This window comes from Rana temporaria, chromosome 7 (genome assembly GCF_905171775.1).
Source record: "Rana temporaria chromosome 7, aRanTem1.1, whole genome shotgun sequence".
NCBI lineage: Eukaryota > Metazoa > Chordata > Amphibia > Anura > Ranidae > Rana > Rana temporaria.
Window position 1 is genome coordinate 136,874,007 of NC_053495.1, and position 26,293 is coordinate 136,900,299.

Below are 26,293 nucleotides of genomic sequence, written 5' to 3' on the forward strand. Positions count from 1 at the left end.
ATCAGTTTGAAAGCAGCCCAGTAACCACCGCAGAACAGATAAGCTACAGATACACTGATTTAAGGGCTCTTTCACACGTCCGTTCCGTTCGTCCGTTTTTTGGACGTCCGTTAACGGACCGCAATGATTCCCTATGGGCTAGCGTCCGTTAGCGGATGAGCATCCGCTAACGTCCGTTAGCATCCGTCTGCGTTAAGTTCCGTTTTTTTGGACGGAAGAAAACCCTATTTTTCTTCCGTCTAAAAAACGGAACGGACGTTAACGGATGATCCGTTTATCATCCGTTCCGCTAACATCCGTTTTTCTATGTAAAAAGCCCCAAAAAAAAAAAAAAAAAAACGGATGGAAAAACGGATGCAAAAACTGATGCAAAAACTGATGCAAAAACTGATGCAAAAACTGATGCAAAAACTGATGCAAAAACTGATGCAAAAACTGATGCAAAAACTGATGCAAAAACTGACGGAAAACTGACGGAAAAACGGATCAACTGATGAAAAAAAAACTGATCTGAAAAACTGAACGGACGTGTGAAAGAGCCCTTAGTATTAATTACATACCTTTAATAACAGTCTTTCATTCAGGTATCGCCAGCTGTTGCTGTACCAGGCAGAGTGCATTTGGTATCACTCCGCATGTGACAGGAGCTGGCGCTGTATAGGAAGCATCAGCTTAAGGGCTCATTCACACGTCAGTTCAGTTTTTTAGATCAGTTTTTTTTTTCCCATCCGTTTTTCCGTCAGTTTTCCGTCAGTTTTCCGTCAGTTTTCCGTCAGTTTTCCGTCAGTTTTCCGTCAGTTTTCCGTCAGTTTTCCGTCAGTTTTCCGTCAGTTTTTCATTTCATCCGTTTTTTCATCCGTTTTTTCATCCGTTTTTTTTTTTGGGGGGGGGCTTTTTACATACAGTGCCTGCCGCCGAGAATGTGTTTTTAGCACGACGGCATCGCGCTGATTATTGGCGACAGGGTGCCGACATCTCGCACTCGCTGGAATAGTAAAAGCACATTTCCAGCAAGCACGTCATAGAAGCTCTTTCACCAGGGGGGGCTTCTTCTTTGACGTCTTCGGGTGGGGGCCGCTCTTCTTCGCCGCCGTCTGGTTCTCTTCCACCGCCGGGGGGGGGGGGGGTCGCTTTTATAAAAGCGCCCCCCCCGGCGGGTTTCCTCCGACGTCGGCGGCGGGGGGTGGTGTGCTTCTTCTTCCGCTATCCGGGGGGTCTTCTCCACTCTCCGGGGGCCTTCTTCTATGTTCGCCGCTCTCCGCTGTTGACTCGGCGCACCCCGGTTCTTCCTCCCGCTGTCCGGTGCCTTCTCCTTCAGCGCTGAACGTCTTCTTCTTCCGTGCTGTGACGTCGTCTTCTTCTTCTTCTCCCGATGTTGACATGTGGGTAGGTATCACATGGGTAGGTACGGAGCATGATGGGACTGTGAGGTCTATATAAGTAAGATGCAAGCCGCGCACCCGTCATTGCAGCGAGAAGAGGCGACGTGTCAACATCGGGAGAAGAGAAGAAGAAGAAGACGACGTCACAGCACGGAAGAAGAAGACGTTCAGCGCTGAAGGAGAAGGCACCGGACAGCGGGAGGAAGAACCGGGGTGCGCCGAGTCAACAGCGGAGAGCGGCGAACATAGAAGAAGGCCCCCGGAGAGTGGAGAAGACCCCCCGGATAGCGGAGAAGACCCCCCCGGATAGCGGAAGAAGAAGCACACCACCCCTCGCCGAAGACGTCGGAGGAAACCCGCCGGGGGGGTCGCTTTTATAAAAGCGACCCCCCCGGCGGTGGAAGAGAACCAGACGGTGGCGAAGAAGAGCGGCCCCCACCCGAAGACGTCAAAGAAGAAGCCCCCCCCTGGTGAAAGAGCTAATAAAGAAGACAGGGGGGGCCTCCGGAGCAGACTAATAAATTATTTTAAAAACCCTTGTGTCGTGTTTATTAACTTTAACTTTTTGCCTCCAGGTGAATGGGTAGGGGGGGCCGGTATCTGGGGGCCCCCTTATTAAAGGGGGCTCCCAGATTCCGATAAGCCTCCCGCCCGCATACCCCGACAACCAACGGCCAGGGTTGTCGGGAAGGGGCCCTGTCCTCATCAACATGGGGACAGAGTGCTCTGGGGTGGGGGGGGGCCGCAGTGCGCCCCCCCCTGCCCCAGATCACCCAACCCCCCCATGTTGAGGGCATGCAGCCCGGTACGGCTCAGGAGGGGGGGGCCGCTCGCTCATCCCCACTCCTTTCCTGGCCGGCCGGGTAGCGTGCTTTGGATACGGGTCTGGTATGGATTGTAGGGGGACCCCCTACGCCGTTTTTTCGGCGTAGGGGGGGGTCTCCCTACAACCCATACCAGACCTAAGGGCCCGGTATGCTCCCGAGGGGGGAACCCATGCCGGATTTTTATTTAAAATCCGGCGGGGACTTCCCCCTCAGGATTCATACCAAACGCCGCACATGGTGTTAGCGGATCGGATGGTAAACCGATCATCCGTTTTTCGTCCGTTCCGTTTTTTTGACGGAAGAAAAATGGACGAACGGACGTGTGAAAGAGCCCTAAGCGGTTCTGCTCCTCAGCTGCCTCCTCCTCTACTGCCGGCTCATTTACAACACTGATGCTCTGGGATGGCAGGTCGGCAATCCGGGACCTGAGCTTTTCGACCTGCTATCCCCGAGCAGCAGGTCACATTAGAGGGCTCTGCGAGCCACTGGTTGGGCACCCCTGTTCTACATGAATGGGAAGGAATGAAAGTCAAAGACAAAAACAAAAACCGGAAAAGGCAGATTTTTTTCCCCCGTTATTTGGAGTGGTAAGAGGACAGAACTGCGGTTAGTGAAATTTATTGTGCCGATCGCCAGGGATGAAAAAGAGCGTAAATCCCCCCCCCCCCCCCCCCCCAACAAAAATGGAGTTTCCATCAGAACAGGGAAGGAAGGGAAATGTTACAGTGTGGGACATTGTCCCTGTCACAACTGGCCTACAGAGAACACACACACAAAATAATTTGATCATTTAGACATGTGCGCCTCTCTCAGCATGTCCAAGTTGCAATACCACATTTCACATGAGACATGTCTACCTCTGGTTAATATGTGTAGATCATATCATGGGGTAATGAGCACAGACACAGCATTGTTGCCATGGACTGAAGTTGAGAATTTTTGAGTATAGCCTCAAATGGCAAAGCCTAAACCTAGGCATAAAAATAGTACCATCATACAAAAATGATATAGGAGAAAAAAAAAGGGAGGGGGGGTATAAGCGTGAGGACAGTTGATGAGGCTGACCAAACAAATACTTGTGGTGGACTACCTCGGTACTGATAAACAGAAATACTGCTTAGATAAGAATCAATGTATTACATATAAAGAAAACATACATAAAATCACATTAAGATAGTTTGAATAAACAATATACAAATACTCAAAGGTTTCCCCCAAGAGGACATGCCCCACCCCCCCCCCCCCGGTATAGGGGAACAATAGTGGGACGGGCGGGAAAAGGGAAGGGAGTGCATGTATATCTAGTAGTTAAGGGATATAACCCACCTGTTGAAAGATCTTTACAGATCTACTGAATAGTTGTATACAAGGCTCCAGGGGAGGATAGCAGGCAGGGGAACCACTTATGATACACCAGTATCACAAAAGATGATGACCATAGAGTCGTCCTAGCACACCAATGGATGTTATGGACTGAGAATTCACTAGACATGAAGCATAGAAAAAGTGCCTGGTGAGGTGTCCCTCCCTTCCCAATACAGCCGCCCCCCCCCCCTTATTTCCAGCTCCCTCATGCACCTTCTAATTCATATATGGGCATTATCTGACCCATTACCTTGTATACATTTACCCCCCATCTCCATCGAGACCCAATTCCACACAATCCCTTGTCCGCCGTGGGGGGGAAGCTTTTGGGAGGCTGGGTTTTGCATTTGGCAAGTGACCTGCTGGGTAAGCAACTCTCCAATGTTATTGCTGATCTTTATTTGCTTATATCATGCTTGTGTAGCGCCCCCCCCCTTTTTTTTAGTTAGTGGGGCATTACGCTAAAGTTAGTGGAGTGGGATATTTAAGTTGCTCCCACTCGCAGATGTTTAGTTTGTGCTGTTGCCAGTTTGGAACTGCCTCCTAGGTCGGTCTGCATGCCAGGGGTTTTGGCGCTAGAGGGGTTCTGATGGACCCATCTTTCCCCAGCAGCCAATCAGAAGGGTTTTTCACTTTTTTGGGCATGCTGGCGGGGGGTATATCTGTGGCAGCCGCCAAGAGTAGATGTGCTATGCAGGGCCCGAGTCCAGGTGCGGCATCCACCTTCAGGGTGCGCGCATCCATGGGCCCCGCCATCGAGGCTCGCCTGACCGGAGCTGCATACCAGGCAGAGTCTCACCTTGATGCTGAGAGGGACCCCAGCGGCTTGCTGGGTTCCAGATCCTAAGCTGGGAGCTGTACGATGAGGAGTCTGCTCGGGAGAACCTAGATACAGAGGTTGTCTGCGAGGTTGGGACGTACCATCGGGGATCCGGTCACCACGCCACACGACAGGTACATTGCAACTGTCCATGGGTGACCCTAAATTGTGCTTACTGGGAGGATTCGCCAGTCCTAATAATTAACCATTTCCAAATACCTATCAGGCCTGTCCAGAGGCCCCGTTTCCTCCCAGTGACTTTATTTGCAAGTGACCCACCGGCTGCCAGGCTAAAGTTAACTACCTGTCCAGGGACACCTTGCCCACTCCGGCGGGAGTGGCGAAGTTTGAGCTATCGGTACTGAGAGCAGGCTTGCTGTCCATGCTTTGATATCCAAGGCCTGATACCACAGTTTCCTCTTGCTCATCAACCCTTTCTCTACTGTGTGCCATGTTGATGTTGGCTATGTTAGCCTTGGAATAAAGCATTGGAAAATCCACGCTGTTGTCTGGACATTTGCTCCTTATCCACACTCACAAGTTATACCCCTAGACAAGAGAACTTGGTAACTTAATACGCCGATCCCAAACTATTCAGCAGCTGCTTCGGGGGTGAGCGCTACACTTGTTATATCTTTCCATTCAGTTTTTTTTTTGGTCTTTTGATCATTTGTTTAATACAAACACCCTTCTGACGAAGCAGTGTTTGTACCGTGAAACTAGTAAAGGACTTTATGAGAAACACTCCAACAGATACCTCTTGGGGAAACCTTGAGTATTTGTATATTGTTTATTCAAACCATTTTTAATGGGATTCATGTATGTCTTTTATATGTAATAAATACATTTTTAGCCAAGCAGTATTTCTCGGTTTATCAGTACCGAGATCGTCCACCACAAATATTGTGGGTTAGAGTATTTGTTTGGCCAGCCTCAGCAACTGTCCTCACACTCTTAGGCCCCTTTCAGACGTACGGACGAACGGTCCGTTTATTACAAGTCAGTTTACGGACTTGTAATGGTTCCCTATGGGATTGCAGACGTTAGCGGATGATGCATCCGCTAACGTCCGCAACCATCCGCAAAGATCCGCTTTTGCGGACGGAAGAAAACCCTATTTTTCTTCCGTCCGGCGGAACTGATCGGATGAATACGGACACACGGTCCGTATTCATCCGATTCCCCATAGGGGAGAGCGGAGGAGAGACAGGGCAGTCTCTGCACTGTGTGCGGGGACCGCCCTGTCCACCGACAGCTCAGCGGGGATCCCCGCTGAGCCGACGGACACACACGGATCGGATCAATTACGGATCCGCTCCGTGTGAAAGAGGCCTTACCCCTTCTTTCTCCCATGGGCTGAAGTTAAAGGACAGCCACAGGCTACAAAGTTATTCTTGGCATCAAATAGATCAGCATATTTGCATATTGCATGTTATACTTGGGCATCAAATGGTGCAATTCACTCAATTCACAAGGGTAATGAAGCAGGATGCAAATACTTATTTTTAAATCCCAACAAGGTTTGAAAATTAAACACATGGAAATCTGTAAAGCGAGCTGTCAAGACTGGTTAAACAAAAATTAAATAGCAGGCATCTTAGTCTTTAAAAAGGTTTAGGCAAACTGGTCAAATACTCCAATCATACATACTGTCTGTAAATACTATGTCCACAGGGCCCCCTTACCCATGATACAGCCCAATTTGAAAGCAGACCTAGCATTACCGCGCAACATCCACCTTTTTCACAGCCCCTCCTGGAGCTTCTGTACTGCGGGGGGGCGACGTCACAATCCTTCCAGCAAGATCCCAGGGAATGTCGAGTAGCCCATATCTCTTGAGAACACCTTGCAGTACAGTGCAAGTGCATCTTGCAAGATGTGGAAGGACAGACATCACCTGTACCTAGGTGCTGCAGGTTTAAAATTATGTATATTCATTCACAACCCCGCCTCCCTTCCCCAACATTAAAACATTGTGTGCGTCTTGGAAGGGGACAATTATCAGCATATTGGGAGGGGAGCATTAATAAGCATTTTTTGTTATTTAAAAAGATCCATAGCCAGTACAGAGGGAAAACCTGCTGAAAAGCCAGGCCTGCCGCATACCTCAAAAGCAGCTGTCCTTTGTGATCGGGTTCCTGTCCTCCTCCTCTTTCCCAAGCTGTGAATTTGAGGATGGATACCTACTGACCTGAGAAAAGGCCGGGAAGAGGGTGGGACAGGAGTCGGCACATGCTCAGAAGTATCTCTGCCATACTGATGGGAGTGGGTTGGGTGGTATATAGTCCAGGAGGAACCCTAACAAAGAAATGTAATAGGTTTAAGATACAGATTACTATACGGTTTAGAATGTTAGGAAAATACGCAAATATTTTCATACATCAGCACCAGAATGTATACATTGCTAGCCAAGATACCAATACCTAGTTTGTCAAGTGGCACACATATCTGGTGCATTCCTAAAGTCTAATGCCGCGTACACACGATCATTTTTCGGCATTGAAAAAAACATAGTTTTTCAAAAATGTCATTTAAAAATGATCGTGTGTGGGCTATACATCATTTTTCATGTTCTGAAAAACGAAAAAAAAATAAAAAATTCGAACATGCTGCATTTTTTTTAACGTCGTTTTTCAGGTTGGAAAAAATGATCGTGTGTGGGCTAAAACGACGTAAAAAACCTCTGCATGCTCAGAAGCAAGTTATGAGACGGGAGCGCTCGTTCTGGTAAAACTACCGTTCATAATGGAATAAGCACATTCATCACGCTGTAACAGACAGAAAAGCACGAATCGTCTTTTACTAACACGGATTCAGCTAAAGCAGCCCAAAGGCGAATGGAACTTCCCCTTTAAAGTGCTGTTGTACGTGTTGTACGTCACCGCGCTTTGCTAGATAATTTTTTTCAAAACGATGGTGTGTAGGCAACGTCGTTTTAATGATGAAGTTGGGAAAAGGTTGTTTTTCGGACACGCTGAAAAATGATCGTGTGTACGCGGCATAACACCAGCCAAAACTTTATATTTTGGTAAAAGTGGGAAAGGATTAGAACCTCTTGGGCCTGTATTGCCAGCTGTGTCCCCAATGAATAGATTTTTCCTCATTTCCTATATATATTTCCTTTATATATTGGTTGAACAGTGGCGGCATCATGCCGCAATATCAAACCAAGCAAAACTGACCATACAATCTGATTGTACAAACGTCTACATATCTACCAATAACTATGTAGTGAAAAGGATTGCCTTACTAGATAAAAAGAAAAAAGTTTTCAGTTTGTGGTCAGCAGTGATCTCTCTGCTGCTACAAGATTTTTTTTTTACTCCTCTCGTATACAGAATGAGGGACAGGAGGCAGCTTTGAGCCATGATTGGCAGCTGCCACAGGACTTGTCCCTAGTATTGGAGCAATGAGGACTTTGAAGTTTTTATGGCCCTGGCAGCCTAACAAACTGCTCAGTCAAAAGTTAAAGCCCTGTCCACTGCCCATACGAGAACAGTTTGGCTGGAACCTGCAACAGTGTTAATTTCATCGACTGTCGTACTTTAGTCGATTAACCACTTACCCCCCGGACCATATTGCTGCCCAAAGACCAGAGACCTTTTTGCGATTCGGGACTGCGTCGCTTTAACAGACAATTGCGCGGTCGTGCAACGTGGCTCCCAAACAAAATTGGCGTCCTTTTTTCCCCACAAATAGAGCTTTCTTTTGGTGGTATTTGATCACCTCTGCGGTTTTTATTTTTTGCGCTATAAACAAAAATATAGCGACAATTTTGAAAAAAATGAATATTTTTTACTTTTTGCCATAATAAATATCCCCCAAAAATATATAAAAAAACATTTTTTTTCCTCAGTTTAGGCGATACGTATTCTATATATTTTTCGTAAAAAAAAAAAAATCGCAATAAGCGTTAATTGATTGGTTTGCGCAAAAGTTAGTGTTTACAAAATAGGGGGTATTTTTATGGCATTTTTATTAATATTTTTTTTTACTAGTAATGGCGGCGATCAGCGATTTTTTTTCCTGTACTGCGACATTATGGCGGACACGGACACTTGACACATTTTTGGGACCATTGGCATTTTTATAGCGATCAGTGCTATAAAAATACATTGGATTACTATAAAAATGCCACTGGCAGTGAAGGGGTTAACACTAGGGGGCGGGGAACGGGTTAAGTATGCCTGGGTGTGTTCTTACTGTAGGGGGGGGGTGGACTCACTAGGGGAAACACTGATCCTCTGTTCATACATTGTATGAACAGAAGATCAGCATTTCCCCCGCTGACAGGACCGAGAGCTGTGTGTTTACACACACAGCTCCCGGTCCCCGCTCTGTAACGAGCAATCGCGTGTGCCCGGCGGCGATCGCGCCCGCCGGGCACAGGAGTCGGGGGCGAGCGGGGGGCGCACGCGCACGCCCCCGGCTGCGCGCACGCGCCCCTAGTGGCGGCTCAAAGAGCCGACGTAGAGCTACGGGCTCTCGCCCAGGAGAGCCGACCTGCCGCCGTAGAATGACGGTGGCTGGTCGGCAAGCAGTTAAAATGTTTTAAACAATTGAGATGACTAAAATACGACTAAAACTAACATGGCATTTTAGTCAAAAGACAAATTAATTGAGATTTGATGTCAAAATTAACACTGGTCTGTAGTGAATGTTCACACCTCAAGTCTATAAACATTTGATTTTTCACTAAAGCAGTATATAAGTTTGAAAATTGTAGAGAAATGCTTAAATAATGCATTACAATTTTACTACACCAATTCGATTTTAGATCAATAATAGTTTTTTAGTCACCTAAAACGCCATTTTGGTCCTAAGACTGATGCCGCGTACACGCGACCGTTTTTAATGGCATAGAAAAAAAACTTTTTTCTTGATGCGATTCTTGTCAAGCCTGCCTTTCATACACACGATAATGAAAAAAAAATGCTCGAGCAAAGCGTGGTGACGTACAACGGCACTATAAAGGAAGTTCCATTCGAATGGCGCCACCCTTTGGGCCGATTATGCAAATTTTCCTTCTCTTGAACTTGCTTCTGAGCATGCGCATTTTTTTCCCCCATCGTTAAAGCCTACACACGACCATTTTCACGACGTGGAAAAAAAAATTGAGCCGGTTCTAAATTTTAAATTTTTCGAGAAATCGAGAAAAATGCTCTAGAGCCTACACACGATTGTTTTTAATGACCAATTTAAAAGAATTGCATTTTTCTCGTCATGAAAAACGGTTGTGTGTACGTGGCGTAAGACTAAAACTGAATTGAAATTTTCTGCCAAATTCAACACTGACCTGCAAGCACTGGATATTTGAGCCCAGGGATACTGTGGGTAAACTGTCTCATGCAGTAAGCCATGAGACAGGGTTCAAGACACTGGAGCAGCCAAGAGCCTAAGAAGAAGGTCTAGGGACTGCTGCATGGCTGACAAAGGATGAGAGGCGCCGGACCATTTGCTACTGTGTAGAGAGCCCAGGTAGGAGCAGCTGCTGAGACCACGTGACTGCCATGTTGCCCTCTGGGAGACTGAGCCAACATACTGTACTTGTTTGAGAGCGGAGACCCAGGAGTGAGGGTTTTAACCTTTCACTGGCCTCTGTGAGAGCCCTGGAGACCCAGGACCAATTTCAATGGTGAGAGACCTCATGGCCACCTTGTTCTGTAATACAGATGATGTTGAGCCCTGCAGGCAGAGAGGCCTAGAGCTCATAAACAACTTACAAACACTCCCAATAGGGAGCAAGTGCACCACCATAAGGGCCCTAATTTGTTTAGCATTCCACTGGCCAGTGGTAGACCGACTCCAATTTAGTAATTAGAAGACACTGCGGATAACTTTAGTTTGGCCTGGTGTGTCAAGCCAGAAGGGACGGCAACATGTAAAACCATGTTGGTACCATTACTTAGTTGCCTAACCAACTTTGCTTTCCAGGGCTTTAATTGATGAATAAAAACACATTGAAAAACATACACAGTTGTATCCGTGGACACTTGGGTCTAGGTACAGGATAATCATCACTGGTGCAGGGCAAGGGGACCCAGTACATATAGCAGCTCCTCCAGGGGCGTCACTACATCACTTGAAGTAGAACTGAAAGGCAATTTTAATTGGAGAGTATCCTTAGGCAGGCCATACATGGTCGAATTTTGAACAAATTCTTTTCAAAATCAGAAAGATAGTTTTTGGTGATCCGATTATGCCACCATTGATTTTCGAAATTCAGCCAACCAAGCCTTCACGTTGCTACAGAAAATAATTTGTTGCCTGGAATATTTTTTTTCCAGGAATTTTCTTTTCTTGCACATGTACATTTTTTTTTCCATTACATTTCTAGCACGATTCTCCCATCATCGATTAGAAAATCGGCTGTTGCTACAGCCCATTAATGGTACGAAATTTGTCCGAAAATTCTTTGATTCGATTTTCAAAAGAAAATTTCGAAATTGTGTATGGCCCGCTTTATGTTTTTGCCTACTGTGTCCCTTTGGCATGATTACCCCTTACTTCCTGTCCCATAGCTGAAATTGGAAGTGAGGAAATACCTCTGACGTATATGGTTGTCCCCAGGGTCACCAGAATTAGTGTCTCCATTAGAAGATTTTTCCATCTAATACTGTTGGTAAACAGGATAACTAGAAGGTAAATCTCCCCCAATGGGGACACAGGCTGCAAGACAGGGGTTCCAATCCCTCTACTGTGAAAAAAAAAAAAGCTTTGCCTTCAGTCATACATTAAAGAGAATGCACAATCAGACCAACTTGTATGGCAATCTTATTTCAATTTGCCCCAGACCTGCGCTGGTGTGTCAATGAGAAGGCCTTGTGCACACTGGACGTTTTTACAGCTGCTTTTTTGGTAGTTTTAGGTGTTTTTTCTGCAGCCAGTAAACTCCCCAGCATGTTATCCTATGTGTCCATGCCCATATAGGCTGTTTTTTGGCAGCGGGCGTTTTCTAGAAACTCCCACCACAGAACTAGTGGGTTTTAAGAGGTGTTTTTCCAGCTGTAAAGACGCTTTAACTGATAAAAGCTTAAAAAAAAAAAAAAAAAACAGCTATGTGGCATTTATCAGCGTTTGAGCCACATGCTTTTGTGGGAATATAATTTTGCCAAAAATGTTTTTTTTTTTAAAATAATGAAGCTCATTCTACAGGTTACCCTACTGCCGTATTTATAACATCCAGTGTGCATGAGCCCAAAGAGTTACATACAGGTTTTTTTTTTCCCCCATATACTCAAAAAAAAAGGGCTGTTCTCACAAAACTGCATTGTTGCTAGTTTTAGGGCTCGCTTAAAGGGGTTGTAAAGGTTTTTTTTTCTCTCTAAATAGGTTCCTTTAAGCTACCTTTTCCTTCGATTTCCCATCTAAATGTTATTTCTTTGTCAGAATTTCTCACTTCCTGTTCCTCCTCAGTAAGCTGTTCTGGCTGACTAACCCCCAGCCAGAACGGCTCGGATGAAGGGGGCAAGTTTACAAAAGGAGAAACAGGAAGTGAGAAATTCAGACAAAGAAAAACATTTAGAAGGGAAATCGAAGGAAAAGGTAAGAGAACCAACAATGCACTAGCTTAAAAAAAAAAAAAAAAATTGAAAAAAAAAAAAACACCTTTACAACCCCTTTAAGCAACAATCCTTGCATTTAGTGTGCAGTTCTCTATGCGCATTTACATGCATCTAATGCGTTTGCACCTTTTGTTGCATTTTAGGCATTATTTAACATTTTGTATTTACGGTACATGTGTGAAAAATACAACATGCTGCACGATTTTTAAATGTACATGACGGTATAAACTAGGCTCATTGAAAATAAATTCTTGCATATACATTTGTACTTCATTTAAAATGCATTTAACTGCATCTGATGTAAAGGAGCCTCTAATGACAATGCTTTGTAGTTGAATCTCTAAAATAAGAGCTACTGTCAAAAATATCCCTCTTGTTATTATGGCTACACAAGGAGAGGTTTTGCCAAGAAGATCTTTCCACCTACATGTAAACTATGACTCCCCATAAACTTCTACTCTCTCCCCCTTCAGACTGCAACCTCTTAAAGTGGATGTAAACCCAAAAAAAAATGTATGTCAATGTAGAGAATAAGATTTCCTATCATATTTGCCCAGTCTTGCCACACAGAGTTAATCCAGCGCCGAGCAATCCTCTTTATTGTTTAGTGAAATAAAACAGACTTCCAGATAAAACCAAAGTCCTTGCTTTGAGTGACAGGTTATTTACATATCTCGTGCACTAGCTTGCAGAAATGCACATCTTCTGTAGAAAAGTGCCCAATTCACATCCCCCTCCCCTCTCCTCCTCTCTCCTAGGATTGGCTGTCTTTCCTGTGTTTTGACTAAATGTTTTCAAAACATTTAGTCATTTACCAGGATGTGCTATGTTGGGGAGGGGTGGATTACTCACTTTTTAACTACTTGGGACCCGCGCTATAGTCAATTGACGGCTACAGCGCGGATCCCAAAATCCAAGTGGACGTCAATTGACGTCCGCCCCTTTGGGCGGTCCCCGCGCGCACTCCAGAGCGCGCAGCGGGGAAAATCTGTGTTGGCCTTGTCCCTTGGACACAGCCAATTACAGATCGCCGCGAACGGCCAATCAGAGTGGCTGTTTGCGTTGCAATCTGTGCGGCCAATGAGAGATGATCTCATATGTAAACATATGAGATCATCTCTCATTGCCGTTTTACACAGAGACAGCGGTGCTGTCTCTGGAGAGGAGACCGATCTGTGTCTCTTGTACATAGGGACACAGATCGGTCACCCCCCCCCCAGTCACCCCCCCTCCACCTACAGTTAGAACACTATATAGGAAGCATATTTAACCCCTTCCTCACCCCCTAGTGTACTTAAAGCAGATCTTCATTCTCCCAGAATATAATTTTTTTAATTATTTTTCTTAACATTTACTTTTAAACTATTGATGGGAGGGTGGGGTTTTATTTTTTAAAATATATATTTTTTCACAGTGCTTTTGAGAAAGGGTGTGGGGGGATGGGGCAATGGTCGGTGTCAGTGGGGTAGTGACCCCTGACATCTCCCATTTGAGACAGAAAGGGACATTAATTCCCCAGTCCTTTCTCTGCATTGAAAATGAATGGAGGGAAGACAGCGTCTCCCCTCCATTCATAAACTGAAGCAGAGTAACACACAGGTTACTCTGCTCAGTTATCACAGGACGCACACAGCGCTCGTTAACAAACGCTCTGTGTCCCGTTCAGAAAAGAGGGGCTGGTAACCGACATACCAGCCTGTCTCCGCTCTCCATCCTGACAAATCCCGCCCCCCCCCCTCACAGCCCGCGGGAGAGGAGAGAGAAGCCGGCGATGGCTGCGGGGGACGAGGTGGACACATGGAGGCGGAGGATGAAGACATGGAGCGGGGGAGGGGGGGGGGGGGGGGGACACATGGATCAGAACGAGGGGGGGTGGGTGTGTGGACACACTGAGGGGGACGACATCGGGGGTGGAGGAGAACAGGGTGCTAGAGGAGGAGGAAGACACTAGGGGATGATCGGTGCAACGGGGACAGCTGTGAGCACCGATTCCCGTCTGCATGGCTTTTCAGGTGAAAGCCGCAGGAGGGAGGAGGAGAAGCACAAGATAAAAAGCCATGCTTCGGTGCTCACAGCTGTTTTGTCGATCATCCCCGACTGTCACAGGACATCAATGTGTGTTTACTCAAATGACAGGGGGTTGTGAGCGCGCTCTATTACCCAGAACGCGCTCTGCCTGTCCTGTGCACACTCTGGCCAAGGAGAGTGTAGAGGTGGGCAGGGAGTCTGCTGACATCATGACTCCACCCACCGAGCGCCGAACAGACCTGCCCACCGAATCTGGACTTTTTGGGGGTTTCAATCAGTTAAAGGGGGGACATTTGACAGGTAAGGATACATGCAGGAGGCATGTACATCCTTATAGATCACCACTATGGCAGTACTTTAGAATTGATGAGAGTGGGTTTACATCCACTTTAATGATCTATTCATTCTGGAGGTCTATACTCATGCTTAGGAAAAACTTGGCACCACTAACATATTTGGAAGGATTTATATGCACACAAAAAAAAAAAAAAAAAAAACTGGATTGCTGCCATTTCTTCCTCGCAAAACCATTAAATCAGCATTGCAAATAGTAAATCACACCTAACAACTACATCCTGCAAAAAAACAAAGAAATTAGCAGTCATTGAGGAAATGCTGAATACAATATACACAAGTGCTGTTAATTTTCATGAAGCTCAACTCGGAAAGAAAATTCAAAATCCATTGCCTAGCATGTATTAAAGGCATCCCCATCAGCAATACTACTCGCCTCCTCTACAGAGCTCTCCTCTGATGACAGTGCGCCAAGTACTTTTATGGGTTGAATAAAGCCAGGTACACTCTGCAAGTTTATTCGCTCAGCCCAGCAGGTTGGTTTAAACAAAAACAAAAAAACTGGCAGATCGTTGTACATGCAATGTTGGTGTGGCTGCAAACTGATCGGATACTGGTTGTCAGGGAAATCGTATGTGCAGTCATGTACAAAGAAGAGCACTTGCAAACCAAAATTCGAGTGACAACTAGAGCTTTTCTAACTTGCACATGCACATAATTTGAAGACAACTCAGCATGCATCAACTCAATGCGCATTAGCGAGAGTTTACGTTATGCTTTTTTTTAGCTGACTTTTAATAAAAAAAGGCTGGAACTCCGCTTTAACAACCCAAATCTTTAGACCTTGAAATTTAACAGATAAAGTCCCAGGTGAAAGAATGGGCCCCTATGACACCAATGGATATAATCCCTTGTGAAGGGAGAATATGCTGTAGTAGAAGAAGGGAAGGCCTTGCATCTTCAGCTATGCTTTTCTTCCACAGGGCAACACTTACCCTTTCCAGGAAGGAGATTTAGTGGTGATAAAACAGCCGAAGGGGGGAAAGAAACAGGATTTTGCTTATGGTCCAGAAACCGTTGTGGTAGCAACAACCCCAACTGCAATCCTAAGTGAACACAGTCCCACCTGGATCCATGCTGCTCGAGTGAAACTAGTACGCAGGGGCCCAGAGTCAGAGGAACCAGAGTCAAGAAAGGAGGTGCTAACGGGGGCAGACAGCCCTGACCTCGAACAGGACAGTCAAGAAAAGGGGGCATTACAGGTAACAAGTAAAGTGGTGCGATTGTGATAGCCAGCAGAAGGTCAGTACCTGGCATGGGAGACAAGTCACCCCAGTAGTGAGGATTGGTGAGCTTGTCCCCTCCCTAGAAATCAGTACCCCATACTCAGGACCTACATCTTGGCATGGAGGACTCAAGGACCTAGCCTGAAGGTACGGTAGAGACAAAGGAAAAAATCCAAGTAAAGTGTTAAAGCTCATGAGCAGAGGTTTGCATTGAGAGAATAGCAGGCACTCACATTGTCACTCGAAGTGAGGTGACAAGTATGGCTGTGCTGGTGAGTAGGACACAGGCCCTGTGGTGTCCTCAGAATTGCTGCATTCATGAAGGTTTACAGTGATGCGGGAAAAGTACTTAAAGCAGATCTTCATTCTCCCAAGCACAATCCTGTCTCAGGCTCACTGACACTTATGGAAGCTCTTGATGTCCCGCTGCAAAGCAATCTGGGGAGGATTTTTTGTTTCCAAAAGGGCAGTAGCTGCAAGGCATTCAGGGGGTGATTTCCCTACTATCTGAATGACTATTTGATAGGTGACTAGACCTTTTCTAGGGAAACACAGTGCAACCACAAGCCAAGAGTTTGTCTCATGGTTACATAGTGGCCCATTCACTTGGGTCGCATTTGGCACCAGTACTGCCTGCCATTAAGTGACACTGGGGATAAAATGCCACTTGGAACTACATGCTATTTTTAGATTGGCAGTAATAATGTGGCTCAAGTGTCCGTGTTAATGCACCACCCCCACCAGTATGTCAGCGCATCATGAAAAGTACCAATTTCTCACCTGCCTAGAAATGAACAATGGCGTGTGCCCTGTGACCCTTTGCCGTTGCTCTTGGGGATAGTGGATACACTTCCTGGTACCCAATCCAATTTATTTTTTATTTTTTACGCAGCCTTTTATGCCAGAAAAGCAATTCTGATAAGATGGAGGGAGGCTTCTCCTATCTCGGTACAGCAATGGAGAGCGTTGATTAATGCGGCCCTTCCTCTATATAAACTTACATATTTGAACTGTCCGGGGAAGTTCGATAAGGTGTGGCCGGCTTGGGTGCAAGCAGAGCAACTGGAGTTGGATTAGGTGGGTGGTGTTTCGGGAGTGCCTAGTTGCCCTTCTTTAGTATTGAGGTTGGTTGTTATGGGAGCCTCGTGGGGTCTCTTTGGGGCAAAGCCCCGGTCATGAATTTCCCCGGGTTTGGTGCTATAGGGCCTGTCTCCCCCCTCCCCCCCTTTTGGAATGCACGTTTTAAAGGTATACCGGTGGAGGTCTTCCCTTTTGCCCTGACGGGGGAATCCACTCCCGTCTCTATTGTAGATTGTGTGCTGCTGGTGTGGTTCCCAATATGTGCACTCCTTGGGGGGGGGGGGGGGGCATATGGTACACTTGGGTAATGTAGCCAATTGATTTCCAAGTTACACTCTGTGTTTATGTATTTTGTTGGCTCTACTACTTGGAGAGTGTGTTGATACATGGGCAATCACCCTCTGTGTTAATTCTCTATGGCTTCTCATGTACTTACTGCTGCAATTACTGCCGATTTCTGTATGAATAATGTCTGGCAACTGTTTTTGTTCTTTTTGTTTTATATAAATAAAAACCTTTTTTGTTAAAAAAAAAAAAAAAAAAAATGAACAATGGCAAGGTCTATGTGACAGAGGTGTTTCCACCACCAGCATGATACACATCTAGTATACTGTACATGGGTAAGTCCACAGAATGAAAGTAACATCACTATTGTAGCACAACCCCCCTAGGAGCTGCTGGTTGCAGTTTAACCAAGAAGTGTTTACTTGGTAAAGAAAAGATGAAACAGAGTTGAACAGCAGTTGACTTCCTACAGGGCCCTGCAAGAGTCAATGATAAAAGATTAAGGAACAAGTTTAACCAATACAGACCAAAGTCAGACCTGTGTAAGAACGCGGTGGAGGGATTTCCCCAATGCTGGGGTACCTCTCCACTAGGCCTCACCCAGCTCTCAGGAATAATAATACTGTACAAAGGAGTATAGATTAATAATACCATGCATATACGAGTCTATATACCCTTTGGCTCCCCTTAGCGGGCAATTCTCAGACAGGTGTCCTACTATGTTAGCTCAGTTAGACTAAATCCTGTAATCGTTCCTTTCCGGGTTAACTGTAGTCTTCGCTAGCTTTAGTTGGTGCACGTTAACAATTTGTAATCCAATAGGTAGGAAGAAAAATTTAAACCGAACATTCAATATAAATATAGCGTGCTTGCGACACAGGCGCCAATTCCTTCAATGCACAGTCACTGCCAGATGCAATGTATCCCTGCACGTGGCGTGTTAACCTCCAAACAATAATAGTGAGTCTATCAGATCCACCTTCCTGCGATACAGTTATTATATCGTTGAGCAGGTACCCTTCTCATCCAATGAGGCCTCGCCTCTCCGGTACGCTCCTGGTTCTTGGCCTCTCCGCAACTGGCAGTCTCTGGTCCTCCGCATAGCCATCACAAAGTGCTGGTGGACAGGCGACTCTGGTTGCTGTGGAACGTAGGCCAAACACTGCGTCAAGGACCCCCCTCAGGATAGGCGATCTGCGCTGGCGACTGTAGGCCCAGGATTCTTAGGCCTAGGCACCCACATAGCAGGCCTCAACACAGGCTTCCTGCTTGCTTGAAGTTTCCATGGATGCAAGCCTTCCCTTCCTTTAAATGGCTTCTCCCAGAAGGCTGTGCGAGATGCAATGCACTTTGGTAGCACAGTGGCACTGTGGGCATAGTCTGTTAAACACCCATGGCAATGAAGTCTTTATCTCTCTGTACTTTAAGTTCCATAATGCATTGTTCTAATACAATTAAACCTAACAAGTTGTAGCAGTACAACAGTTGAACACCGGAGGGAGCCGAGTTCCTTCTCAATCACAAACTGCAGTCCTTTGGCTACATTGCAAAGAGACACCTTGCTACACTATCAAATCCTTGAATAAGCTTTCCTGCACAAATGAACAATGGGTTACATGAAAAATGCCATTGGCCAGGCTCCACTTTTCCTTCCAACAGGTGTCATCCTGGGAAGAGCTTTATTATGACCAAGCCCCTCCCATGGTAAAAACACAAGGAGGAGCTTTCCCCCCCATGTAATGCAATGTTCATTATGCAAAATACTGAAGGAGCAGCATTTGGCAACAATACAGCTTTCTTCCTGTGGCTTTGCATCATTAGGGTTAGGACAGGCCCCCCTTTGGCCAGGAAATCCCACAGTTGGAGGTGCAGCTGTAAGTCTGAGAAATATATTTAAAGGGGAAGGGGGAAGGGGAAGGCGCAAGTGGTGTCACTGGGTGTAATAGGTATCTTTGAAGTAAAAGGTACCTTGGGGAGATCAACCGACAAGTGGCGGTGCTGTTACTGTAACCTTTTTAAGCATATAAATAATTTAATGAAAATGGATAAGCTGGGGGATGGGATGCAGTCTAAGAAAAGACTGTAGAGTATAGATTAGAGGGTTACTATTAGTATCAGAAAATGACCAAAAAACTTTTTTAGAAATATATCAAAAAAGAAGTTTATTTAGCACGGTGTCGTGCAATACAAAAAAGATCAGATATTGGATCCAATTGGTTTTAAAAGTTCCTTTACACGTATAACAAGACTGACAGGACTCACAAAGACTACAAATAACGGCGCCCGTCTACGCGCGCTGAAAGTTCACACATCAGTGACATGCATCATAAGGGTATGGTAAATTTTAAAGTCACGATCGTGGATCGTAGGGACTAAAGGCTGAGTGTCTATATGTGGGAAACGTGAAGTCTCACCACATAGATGATACTATGTTATCAATTTGATGCATTATCTGGTGGGTGAACCTTGGGAGAGGGGGAAATGTAGAGTGTATCATGTGTTATCAAAAAACCCCAAAATTGTTTTAGAAAAATAGCAAAAATAAATAATTTAAATAATAATTATTATAAATCTGGTGGAAGTCCATAAATGATGTTAATCCAGGATAATGGAATTGGTACTGGATGACTATTAAAGATTCTGGCTATATGATGTCTTATGAATCAAAGTATAATTTGTTCAAGCTGAGTAAGTAGTGTCAATATTGATTGATCAAGTAATAAAATCGCATAGAAGTATTACTTTGCATATCCGTTGAAATCAATGAATTTGAATTAACGAAGCACTGATCAGTTGTTAGTAGTATGCTGTACACTTTATGGTTAGTTCTGATTTATATAGCGAATCAATTATGGTTTCATTTCAGATAGTTCCAAAATTTTTCTAATAGGGATTTGGTAACAATAATAAACCAAGCACTATAAGAAGCTGTTTGTCATAGCATAAGTTATGGTTCCATGACAATTGGACAGATTGCTTTGCATTTCCATTTGTTACCTTAACGTGAATACAACGAGGTCTTTGATTGTCCAATGTAAATAAAGTTACAGACCTGTGTTTGTTGTGCATCTGGTTGGTAACAGCATCTATGGGAGTGCGGTAGCAAATTTACCAGTGGTGTTCCGTTGGTCCATATGGTCATTAGGGACCTTGATGTGCTGGTTTCAGTAGTTCCTCCTGTTGGTTTTTCACTGAACGTAGTTAGAGAGGCTGCACGGTACACGCTAGGTGGCGTGTGTGCTAGGACGCTGACCTGCTGACAGCCAGTCTGTCGCCGGACGCCTCCTCGGTTTGTATGTTGTGTTCCAAGGGAAGGCCGGTCGTTCGTTCTCCCTTCAGTCGGCTTGACGCCGGAGTGGACGTAGCGGGCGTCGGGTTGTGACGTCGACGCGTTTCGCCGTGCTTAGTGGCGTAGCTTCTTCCTGGACGTGCTGCACAATGAGTCAGTGGATGTTTTATATCGTTGCCTAGCAATCTTGCTTGATGTTAGTCAGGGATAATGATCGCTTTTAAAATAGTGACGCTGATTGGCACTATGCGATACATCAGTGCAAAGGAACTTGTGGTTTTCAATAGAACAAGCCGTAGTGTGGTTTTGTACTACTTTATTGGAATTGTAGGTACCCTGTATATGGCCATTGGTGTCAGATACTGTTAAGGACAACAGCATCATCATTTAGGTGGTAATTTTTCCGTGATGAATTATGCTTTGGATAATTTGCCAGTGCGAGGGTTTAGAAATATAATGTCATTTGTTTATTCTTGTTGCTTGAACTATAACAAAATAAGACTAGGCAAAAATAGAGAGACTAGAATATAGAAGATAGTAAGTTATTTACTATTATTATTATTAGGAATTAAGTATCGCTTAAATGTGTTGATATCAATGGATACGATAGGGAACAAACGACAAAAACAATGAACACAGAATAAGGCAATGTAGTTTTTTATGCAGTGTTTCTTAGTAGAATATGGCTCTTGTCGTTGAGTATCCCCTGGATCATTAAATAACCACGTAATTTAAGGAATATTTAGATGGTACAAGGAAAAGATTAGGAATTAAATTACATTAATTTGGCCATACTATTCTAAAAAAAAGGGGGGAAGATGGTTGGCTGTCATGTAATGAATGATTTATGAATTCAAAAAAACTTGTAAATTTAATTCAGTGTTTAGGCCGGCCGGCATAAGCGATTTTAAGCGATATATCCAGAATTTTTCTTTTTGTAACAGTATTTTATCAAAGTCACCACGTCGGCTCGATAGCTTTAAGTGGTAGATACCTTTTACTGTTAGTCCTCGCGAATCTCGGTTATGAAATTGGGCGAAGTGTTTCGACAGGGGCTTTTCTGGGATTTTGTCTTTCTCATTTATTTCCCTCAGATGCTCACCGATACGTACCTTCAGGGGGCGTTTCGTTTTCCCTATATACATTTTGTTACAGGGGCATGTGATCATGTAGATCACACGTTCCGTAAGGCAGTTGATAAGGTCCTTGATCTCAAAAGATTTATCCCCCAGGGAGTCCTTAAATGTAGATGTACGATCAACGTATGGACAAATGTGGCACTTGGTGCAGGGGAACATGCCGTGTGAGCGGGGATAATTTGTGAGCCATGTGGGATCAGGGACCCGTATGTATTCTGATCTAATCAGTCTGTCACCGATGTTGCGTGCTCTACGTGCCACAAGCTTTGGTGTATCACTCACTATGGTTGCCAATGGCGGGGCATTAGTTAGAATGCCCCAATGTTTTTCCAGGACAGTTCTAACTTCGCCCCACTGTGATCCGAAGGTAGTAATGATCCGTAGGGGTTCAGTGGATTTCTGAGATATTTTATCTGTTAGATCGCTTTTAGATGTTAATAGTTCGTTACGGTCCCTGCTCGCTGCTTTTTTACGGGCATTTTTTATTTGTCTATGTGAGTACCCGCGTTCTCTGAATCGATTGTAAAGGTCCTGGCTTTCGCGCCGGTAATCACTTGGTTTAGAGCAATTTCGTTTGATGCGCAGAAATTGCCTGTAGCTGTAAGTCTGCCTATAGCAGTACTGTGTGTAAATGTACTATAAATTGGCCTCCAACTCCCAAAGGTCCCTTATGTATAGCATTCCCAACTGTGGCTAGATGGTGCTCTAAAGGCTTCTAGAAAAATCTTAATTTTTTCTAAATAAAAAGAAAAAAAACATTCCTATAGTTGCCTGCTCTGTGCAATGGTTTTGCACTGGGCAGCCCTGATCGTCTTCTGGGGTGCCCCGCTGGCACTCCAAGCCCCTCTTCATCAGGTGCCCCCACGGAAAGCCCCTTTCCATGCACACATGCTCAGAGTCCTGTTGCTGTGTCCATTGACACAGACCGCAGGACTTGGCCTCGTCCCCCACTACTGTGTCACAGCTTTTGATTGACAGCAGCGGGAGCCAAGGGCTCCCGCCGCCATCAATCTGTCAAATGAGCAGAGAACGGCTGGAGCCGCTGCGCTCGTGCACATCGCTGGATTGGGGGGGGCAAGATAAAGGGGGGTCAGCTGCAGCACAGAAGGTTTTTCACCTGAACACACATACCTCAAGGCTTTACAACCACTAAGTTTTGAAAATGCTTTATAAAATGTATACACTCTGATCTTCTACAATCTGAAGCCGCTGCAGTCTTTGTCCTGTGTGCAGTCCTGGTCTGACTTTGTTCATCTCTCCCTCAATAGGGTATGACAAAATCCTGACCTGGAGACACAAAGGACAGCCATCAGCAAAATACGACTGCTGTAATGTGAGCACTACAATTAGCCACTCTTAAAACAGTGTTCTGCAGTGATATGAACATTATCACATTTTATGCTTAATAGTTTGTCTTCATCACACTTCAGATTTTCAGCAACCTTCTACTTCTGTGATTTTTCATTAACACTTCACTTGCATACAAATGCTTTAAAAAAAAAAATAAAAAAAAATAAGAGCTGCTGTGATAGGGCATTTTTTTTTTTAAATCGTATAAATTTAACCTCTTGGCTTTTTACCCTAAGACTCTAGAAATATCTTTTTTTTTTAGGTCTCCGGGAACACCTGTTAAAATGCATTTGTGGGGTGTTGGAGGAAGAATGCCATCCTTCTAGACCAGGGGTCTCCAAACTTTTCAAACAAAAGGGCCACTTTATTAACCTTCAGACTTTAGAAAGGGCCGGATTGTGGCCGGTGGGTGCAGAAAATGTCCCGGGCCCAGCACCAGTAAGAATAAATGTGGCATCAGGGTTGGTGTTCAGTAGTGGGAGAAGTAGGGCCCCTATCAGTAGGAGGAATAGTATCCCATCATTGATATCAGTGGAAGAAATAGTGCCCCCTTGTTGGTGTCAGTGGAAGGAATAGTGCCTCATATCAGTTGGAGGAATAGTGCCCCAAGGGCCGCATAAAGGCTAGCAAAGGGCCACATCTGGCCCTCGGGTCGCAGTTTGGAGACCCCTGTTCTAGACAAGTAAAGATCTGCTGCCGGCTCTGCAAAGTGGCATTGGACCAGCATCATATGGGAGGTCAAACTACAGCTCAAGGAACCCCTAGCAATCTTTCAGCTTGGGGGGGGGGGGGGGTTGCTGCATGGGAAGAAAAAACAGACTGCAAGATGTGACCTCCAGCTGCTGCTTCTGCCAGGGCCCTGTCCCCCTGGGAATCCCTGTTTCTGCCAAACCTCTGTTCTAGAGCCTTCCACATATAGGGGGATTGCAGGGGCTCAATCCTCCCTGAGGATACCAACCACAGACTCTGCCAAGTATGGACTCTTTCCCAAGCAGGTATGCTGGGGCAGGCACAAGCCTGCAGTTGGGGATGTTGGGAAAAGACTGCGCTTATGTTGAACTGTTAACTTGCGATTGGGGTGTAATGCAAGTAACTGGCACACAGTATACAGTTTGGTCACAAGCACATTGGGATAAGACATCAGTACAAAGAATAGAGTGGTTAACTACTCCTGGCTGTTTGTACTATCTAAATTACTTTAAAGTGAGGTTATTGTCTCCAAAGTAATGGCGTAGGAAGTATTAGTGATAATTTTCTCCCATTTCAACTGGCCTCCTTGTGGTCAGCTACTTCCTGGTGCTCACCCAGTAGACTGAGCTCCATACAGGGCTGCCTTAATAGCATCATGGGCCCCTGGGCAAAGTAATGCTTCGGGGGCCCCTACAATGGTGACAGTGCAGGTAAACAGACATCAAGTAGGTAGGAGGCAGACTGCCTCCCCTGTGGCTCAAGGACCAGCTGCTTTGGGGAAAGTGCAGGGGCCCCCCATGCAGCTAGGGCCCCTGGGCAGTGCCCAGGTGTGCCCTCTCATTAAGACCGCCCTGGCTCCATATCAAATCGTAATTTTCCTGACAAAAAACACCCCACACATTTAGGGTGTTCCCGGTTGACTCAGTGGTGCGTTTTTCAGCCCATTCAGTTGAATAGGCTGAAAAATCCCACTGGATTGAACATGGTGATGCATGCACTACTTATCAAAAATGCACACCACCAAAATTGCATGATACTGCAGTACTTTGTAATCTGGTACAGGTAAACACACTGCATTTGCGGTCTGCGTTGAATATATTGACACCTACAGCAGATGACACACCCAGTGCGTTTTAAATGTACTTCCAGCTACACGCATAAATGCAGGTTTCCTGCACGACATATTGGTGTGAATGAGCCTTAAACCTCATGCCAATGAGGCAAACTAAAGGCAACTGCTTCAAGCAGCACTGAGGCCAGATTGTCCACAAGGCTTTTCTGAATGAGGACACCAAATAGCTTACAGCGTGTGCTTAAAATTCTCCTTCTGGTGTTTTGAAATCACCAGATTGAAGGAAAAAAATAAATACAAAAAAAGAGAATGGCGTGACCAGTGCACTACATGGAAGGAAAATAAAATAAAAGAATGGATGTACTGAGCAGGTAGTTTGTAACACTGAGAAGCACCGATTGGAAGTGGCGTCACTAGGGTTGGAGTCACCCGGTGCGAAACAAAAATTGGTGTCACCCCCCCCCCCCCCGTAGTACAGACCCCCCCGCCTTACATACCTTAGAGAACAGCGCTGCGCTACACACACACACACACTGACTGTCCCGCGAGCGCAGGCTCCTCCTCTGAATGTAAACAGAGGAGGAGGAGGCGGCTTTGATAAAAAGCAATTTTAAAATTTAAATGCCCAAAAATTAAAATAAATACAAATCTGATTGATTTATATCCACCCTGATGTGCACCATACCCATTAGGGACATGCAAGCGATTCTGTGTTTATGGACATTTTTACCATGAACCCCGATAAGGAAAGTGCTGAACCCACAAGGTTGTCCAATTGGTGCTGCTATCCCATAGTAGTGGAATGATGTGTACTGTAAGTGACCTGGTTACTAGGCAGGAAGCTTCTAAATGCAGACCTTCAGTTTCCCTTGATTTGTAGTGCAAAACACCAAGATGAATTGAAGCACATTGTTCAAAAGTCTAGATCATTTTATTCTAGCAAGGGTCAAAAAGGGACAGTAAAGCGAGTACCCAACTCGGGGGTCCAAATATACCCCTCTTTGGCTGCCAAACCAGCTACTTATCTCATCTGTAAAGATTACCACACTGGATAAAGTGCTATTCAAGGGCCACCTATTCAGTCCTGATACACAAGCATGTCTGATCTTTGAAGAACCCCACAATTTAGGAATTTAGGCAATTCAACGAAATGTAGGATTCCTGCACCCTGAACAAACCTTCATAGATGCATACAAATAAAAAAAAGTGTGGCTTGCCAGCTACGTGCTAATAAACACATTCTACAGATGTGAAAACTCAACTCAATAAGGAAGGCATAAAGATGCTTTTTGTACCACATCTGAATTAGGTGGGAATGTACATCCGATTTAGGCCTCATTCACACTTGGCCGTTCGGGTCCGTCTGTCACGGACCTGAACGGCCGCTCCATGCATCGCTATGGAGCGTCGGATGTCAGCGGAGACATGTCCGCTGACATCCGACCCGCTAAAAAACAGACATATAGGGGCCACGTCCCCATCCGCCCATGCGGATCGGGTAAGATCTGATGAAAACGGACATGCTGTCCGTTTTCATCAGATCTCTCCATAGGAGACAGCGGTGCCCGACAAGCCCCTCCCCGCTCAGTGAGCAGAGAGGAGCTTGTCATCCGTCGGCTCAGTGGAGATCTGCGGACTGATCTCCCGCTGAGCCGACGGGAGCAGGCAGACTCCGTAGGAACGGAGTACGCCAAGTGTGAATGAGGCCTAAGGTTAAGGGTGGTTTCGGATCGAAAGTAGATATTAAAGCTTTATTTTTACCATTAGTAAATCCCCCACAATTACCTCTTGTATCTCCTGACCCTCCTTTTTAGATTGTAA

General features: G+C 45.3%; 1 protein-coding gene across 5 annotated transcripts in view; it reads right to left on the reverse strand.

The window, feature by feature from the left end:
* LOC120945671 (very-long-chain enoyl-CoA reductase-like) overlaps positions 1–26,293 on the reverse strand; it is a 110,148-nt gene that overhangs the window by 63,550 nt on the left and 20,305 nt on the right. For 3 of the 5 annotated variants that reach the window (XM_040359996.1, XM_040359997.1, XM_040359995.1), the window contains one exon: positions 6,501–6,692. The exons of the other annotated variants lie outside the window; for them this stretch is intronic. In XM_040359996.1, the coding sequence (XP_040215930.1) occupies positions 6,501–6,692 (192 nt within the window). The remainder of the gene's footprint in view (positions 1–6,500; positions 6,693–26,293) is intronic. 5 annotated transcript variants of the gene reach the window in all.